General features: G+C 37.5%; 1 protein-coding gene across 1 annotated transcript; it reads left to right on the top strand.

The window, feature by feature from the left end:
* The first annotated feature begins 233 nt into the window (after positions 1–233).
* Positions 234–6,167, top strand: fcer1g (Fc epsilon receptor IgFc epsilon receptor Ig). Its single transcript, XM_030722655.1, has 5 exons — positions 234–424; positions 3,828–3,919; positions 4,359–4,406; positions 5,193–5,216; positions 5,329–6,167. Exons 1-5 carry the CDS (start codon positions 358–360, stop codon positions 5,380–5,382), a joined length of 285 nt encoding a protein of 94 aa, XP_030578515.1. The 5' UTR covers positions 234–357; the 3' UTR covers positions 5,383–6,167.
* Positions 6,168–6,572: the final 405 nt, after the last annotated feature.

Here is a 6,572-nt window from a genome sequence, read left to right as displayed (position 1 = left end):
TTTGTCACATTGTGATAGGGTGAATTTTTAGGGCTTTATAAAGTCTACAACATTTTTTGTTGTAGACCTCCATGTTCTTGAGCTGCTTGAAAAGTTGGCAAATAAAGTATTAAAGATGACAGCGGAGACTGAAGCCTCGATGATATGTCTTTCCTCTGGTTTTGGTGTTACAGAGGGGAGTGGTCTGATGAGATCTGAGACAAATGGACTTAGAGCTCAGACCACAACTTCCCCTCTGAGCTGTGGGGTATGCAGTAGTTGAGTCTTTAGCGGAACGCAGAGGGGAAAAAAAGAAACAGTAGTCGTGTTTGCTGGCTGTAGAAGGAGTCCGGTTATCTGTGTTGAGCCTGTGTTATCATGGCTGGATGGTGCAGGAACCCACTGCTGGTGGCCATTCCTCTGTGGATGAGTTTCGGGAGAGCTGGTGAGTTTTGAAAAATACTGGATACTAAAAATACTGTTCTTTTTAAAATTAATTTTCTTTTAAAAATCACCCGATTTGTTGTCCAAAGATCTCACATTTGGTTTCATTTTCCGAGAAAACTGTTTGGGCACAACCAGCTGATTTCACATACAGGATGACTGATGAGAAGTCGTGGTGTATATTTAACCAGGATGAACACGAGGGGTGATTTTATGCGTTAACTAGATTAAAACACACCTGCTGTTGAGCTCAAATAGCCAAAATGGTGTTTTTTAAAAAAAAAACTACACTATCCTGTTTACCTAAAAGTCGACAACAGTGAGGTTTTCTGACATTTGGCCTTATTCCGCTCAGTGTAGGCAGCACGCATGTATTCACCACATTATAGTTCCTGTGAGAAAAGAAACTGACCCTGCTGGCTCTTGTTACTTGTGTGGCAAGGGGTGTGGGTGCTGGTCTGTATGGCCAGTTTCAGCTTCTGCATTTGTTTAGCCACTTCTGCATGTTTAACAAAGTCAAAACTTTGTACATGGTAAAAAGAACATTTACCATCAAATATTTTGCAAGCTATATTTTGAGTGGCCACAAAAAACAAGAAAAATCATAGCTTTTCAGTGGATTTAATTTGACTATAACAAGCTGTTAACAAGCACAAATAAACTAATTTCCATACTAAAAGTTGAACCATGTACACTTTATCTGGCCCTAAATGGGCAATTAATTTTGGAGACAAATGCATGAAGTTACAGAGATGAATCAGGTGGGTTTTTTTTGAGCCACGATTGAAGCGTTTGTCAGATGTAGATGTTACTTTGCTCTGTGGATTGTGTGATTTGAAAAGAGGATGTTTTCAGAGAGGTTTTCCTCTTGTTTCAGACTTCATATCCCAAAGCATTTGCAATTTGTATTTCAGAAAATGGAAGTGGTTAATCGTGTAAGAGATGTTCACACCTGAAACATGTTTTAATTCTAAAGCACGACTGACCGCCCTGCTGTGTCTGACTGCGGCCTGCAGTGAGTCACAAACAACTCATATAAAAGTCTGAGTGTTCCTCAGTGTTTTCTGTATGGTTCTAAAGTAAAGAGAAAAGAAAAGTCATTTTTATTTTTATGTGCCCCTGAAGTCAGGAAAGGAAAAAGAGTAAATGCATTAATATAGTAAATGGACTGGTTCTTAGTGCTTTTTAACCCTACATGAACACTCGAAGCACTTTATACAACATCCCTCATTCACACAAGCACTTTTTTTCTATGCCCAAGTGCTTTCTAGCCAGCATTCACACTCCAGTGAGCACACTGGAGAGCAAGTTAGGGTTCTGTGTCTTGCCCAAGGATACTTTGGCATGCCAGGAATCAAACCACCGGTCTTCCGCTTAGCAGACGATCTGCTCTACCACCTGATCTACAGCCACTATCAGTTATTTTGAGTGGCTTTCACAGTGCACTATTTCCTATGAACCTACACCGCTTGTGACTTTCAAAAACCAAAAGATAACAGTGCAGATAAAACACACATGCAAGAGGTACAGTTGAGAGCCAGTGGAAACTCTTCCAGTCTGCTGCCTTCACAGGTTATTTGTCCGGTCGTCTGTCTGTTATAAGTGTGACAGAAAGTAAGTGGTGATCTAATTCTGTCGTCACTCTGAGCGGGACGCTTTTGGGAAGTGAGCCTCTGTGTGGACAGTCATCATGTGATCAGATTTTAGAGAAGTAGTGCATTTCCTTGAACTTATTGTAAGAGAAAAACAAAGTGGGAAAGAAACGGCAGAGCGGAAAAATGATAAAAGAAGTTGTCGTCATTCTTGTATCCAAATGTCATGGCAGATATGTTAGAATTGTATATTGTAATTAACAGTGATTACATAAGTTACACTCTGTACACGTCATGAGGTGTTTAATGACTTAATTGAGGCATTAAAAAGAAAAGACACATTATTATGCTTTAATAAATGGTAAAGTGTGGAAACCTGTTAAAAAGTGGTTCGCATGATTATTCTGTTTTATCGCACCTTAAACAAGTCAAACTGATACAGCTCTACAAGTTAAAAATAAATCATTTCAGGCTTCAAACTTTCCATGAGCTCATCTTTTTACACCTAAATTGAGCTAATTTAAGTAAATCCAACCCACTGAGCTCTGACTGGCCAGGAGTTGTTTTCGGAGTCATAAGACGAAGCTTCTCTTTTCATCTGGTCAGTCTGAACTGTGTGTTGGGAATTTCATTTATTTCCTTTTTAATTTATTCTAAGTTTCGCAGGCTCTTTGTGATCATATAATTTTCAGTTCCTTTAAAAACAAAGAAATTGGCAAGAATATTGCAAGAAGAGAGTAGTGCTACAGAAGTACTTCAACAGAGTCAATCTGGGTGATCATTTTCTACCTTTCTAAAAACAATTTGCCTTTTAATAAAAACCACAACAAAACAAAATATTTGATACACCAATTTCATGACTCTCTTATAGAATAATAGTTTTAGATTAATCAGATCTTAGAATATAAATGGCTAAATATGACATAATCACACAGTATGTAAATTACACATTATTTTCAAAGTAATCTAACTTGTGATCAATGTCTAGAAAAGCCTTTATGAAGAACTCAGTCACATGTTCATGATGTGAACAGATGGGCCTGTGCCGCTGTCCACTTGGAGACAGATAAAAAAAAACATTTTCAAATGACTACAGACTGAAATAAAAACACATGCTGAGTAAGAATGACAGTTCTGTGCATCCATTATATGATATAACGCACAGCAGGAAGCAGGAAGTGACTGCTGATCACTGCAGCGTAATTTCTTTTTAATTTCAAACTACAGGCCTGGACGTGTTTTTGATTTTTCTTCCATGCTCTTTGATAATCGCGCTTCTTCAACTAGCACAAATCAGACAGCATTAATAGAGGCAACATAATCATCCCTGCCATGCTTTTATATCCTGTGCTATATGTGGTTGTGTTTATGAATATATTTAAAAAAAAAAAAAAAAAAAGCCACATGTTTCAGGTTTACTGTTGTGATAAGAAACGGGAACCTGCTGACGACTGATTTCTCTGTGATCACTCCCGTTTCCATTTAGTGTGGATTTTCTTTTTCTTTTCTTGCGACATACAGACGTGCAAACATTTTGCAGTTGCACAGTACTCGCCTTTAATTCTCTGATTTCTCGTGCAATGGCTGCTGTCGCTGTGTTGCAATGTAAAGTGTTGACAGTGCCATTACTTAACAGAACTGTCTGTGTGTCAACAAAGTATTTGTCACAAGTAACAAATGAAATGGGTGTATCAAGCATCTGTTTTATGTAATATTTTGAAATGATTAGATAGCTTTAGCGAAGTTAGAATCAGCGGATGTGCCGTTCTTATGATTTTGCTGCTAATCAAGGATTCCCTTGTGTTTTCTCAGCGGCTCTTGCTGAGCCTCAGATCTGTTATATCCTGGATGGCATCCTGTTTTTGTACGGCATCATCCTGACAGCTCTCTACTGCAAAGTCAAGGTTTGCATACAATATTTAGCTTTCTTTTCATCCACACTAATACACCATTTTCATAAAAGTTGCATGCAAATCTAAACTTGTGTAGAATAGATTGTCATCAGCAAAATAAAGCACATAAACGCCAAAATATTCTCTTAACTCCAGAACTGCTACATACTGACAGCGATGATTTAGATTTAGACTATTTTTGTAGTGCAAGTACTTTGGTCAACTACTTGCTGCACTTCTTTTATTTATGAAAAACAAAAGAACATGTATCTAAAGCGAGGGCAATGTAGCTAATGCCACATTGCCACCAGGAAATCCAAGTATAGGTCACTCAAAGTTTGGGGTTAAACTAAAATTTCACGAAGGCTGATGTCCTTTAGTCTTCATTAAAATGATATAACACTGTAATACACGTTATGAGCTGTCCCTAACTTAACTTTGTCTTCTATAGATCTCCAATGCTAAAGAGGCTGCTGCAGGGAAAGGAAAGCCAAAGCAGGTGAGAGTGAATGCAGACACATTTTACACGCACATTGTCTGAACTACAGAGAGCAGCGACACATACCTACACACCACAGCACGAAATGGAGTTTCGGTAAAGAAGCAGAATGCAGAACCTCACCAGGGCCAAAGATGAGCTGGTTGGTCAGGTCAAACCTCAGTGGACAAACCCTGAGGTTTATAAGCGGAGTAACAACTGAAGGATGAAATGGCCGCATACCATATCCGCATACACCTACATCTACTTAGTTTTTGACATATTTAATCCTATCCTGTATTGAAGAGGTAAATCAATTTTGCATTTCTACATTGACCTACTGGTCAGCTGGCTTTTGAGCTTAAACGCTGGGTTCTGTCGCTCTGGGAAGTTTTAGAAAATGAACGGTGTGTCACTTAAAGCCAAGGAGCCCGAGTTTAGGCTTGAGGACAGTTAACATATACATAAAACCAGCAGAAAGAAGCAGCAGCTTCAGGGACAGTTTTTCTCTCACAATGTACCTGAAATCAGACTTTCACAGCACACAGAGATAGATGATGTGCTTTTCTCACCCAAACTGGCTGGTGTTCTGCTTTAGCTTTTTTTTTTTTTTTTTTTTTTTTTTTTTTATAAAGTCTATTAATTTCCTATTACTAGCCACAAACTCTGCACCACCTAAGCCACTGTAAGGCTCTTCTGGTGTGCTGCTTTCTGGCTTCTTTTTTTAGAGAGCTAGCAGTTTACTGAGAACGAAAGAAAGTCTGTATTTGTACTGACTCTAACATGTTTCTTTCCTCTCCCTGTCAGAATGTTGAAGAGGGCATATATACGGTGAGTTTAGTGCACAATCAATATGTAAAAGTGATGAAAATCAGCGGTTAGTGAATTATTATTCTTATTATTATTATAAATTATAATGAAATTCTCCTTGTCTGCCCCTCAGGGTCTGACTCCTCATGTGACGGACACGTATGAAACAATTGGCATGAAGAAGTGATGGTTTTTTTTTTTTTTTTTTTGTATTTAAATGTTGCACGTCATACTCAGCTTATATTTCCAAGAATGTATGAGATTTGTGTACACCGTGTGTTACTGCCATTTTTGCTTTTATAGATTCTAGAGGAAGTTTGGAAGGAGTCAGAAACGGGGAAGTTGAGGCTGACACAGGCGTCTGCGAGAAATGCTCTGTCCTTACTTTCATTATTCGGCTACATATATTTAACAGTAACACAAACTTATCTTTATCACGTTAAAGCTTCAGAGACATTTGATATTATAACGCTCAGAAATATTTTTAAAAAGTTGATCTTTGCTTGATATTTTATATATATTTTTAATATAGAAAAGCTATAATGCCCAACTCACTTCCTCTTTTTTTTTTAATTTTGTTTTTGCCCATTTGTGTGAACATGAGACTGCGTATGCTTTCGTTTTATTTCTTGGAACCACAAGTTCTGCTATTAAAAGCAAAAGCAATAATTTTTTGAAAACTACCTGAGTTTAAGATGGTGAAGATGGTCAAGGAGTGTAAAAAAATTCAATGTGCCTATCCTTTTTCACCTCTATTATTGTAGGGTCTTTACTTTACTATATAAAGCACTTAAGGTGACTGTTGTTGTGATTTGGCGCAATAAGAATAAAATTAAAATGAATTGAATCGCGTTAATCTGCAGTATTTCCTGTAGACCACAGGATGGCAGTGATGGTGTCTTTACCTAAAATCATAAAGGTTATTTTGTATCTAAACTTATGCCTGTAGATGCCGTAGAACTGTTACATGTACATACATATATTAAACCTATTAAACATTTTATGTTCACATTAAATAATGTGTTTTTCCTTGAAGTGCTGTATTTAACTGGACCAAATGTGTCTCCTAGAAACTTCCAACCTTGAGATATGCAACTCCAAAATTAAAAAAAAAAAAAAGATTACTCCCTGCTGATGGTTTAACGAACTGATCCCAACAACACCAGTGTGCCATCTTGTTGATTTAGGTGGTTGCAGACAATCAGATTTCCTTTGTAACGAGCCACAAATAAGCCAATTACATGTGTAGGAATTCAGGATTTTTGAGATTACACATCCAAATATGTGCAGTTTGGTGTTCTTGTGTGTTTTTTTTAAATCAGGGAAGTCTTACAGGGATTTTTTACATAGTGCTGATGTTTGTGATTATCCCTTTAA

The sequence above is a fragment of the Archocentrus centrarchus genome (genome assembly GCF_007364275.1).
Source record: "Archocentrus centrarchus isolate MPI-CPG fArcCen1 chromosome 18 unlocalized genomic scaffold, fArcCen1 scaffold_23_ctg1, whole genome shotgun sequence".
NCBI classification, from domain to species: Eukaryota; Metazoa; Chordata; class Actinopteri; order Cichliformes; family Cichlidae; genus Archocentrus; species Archocentrus centrarchus.
This window is presented reverse-complemented; position numbering and strand designations above follow the sequence as displayed.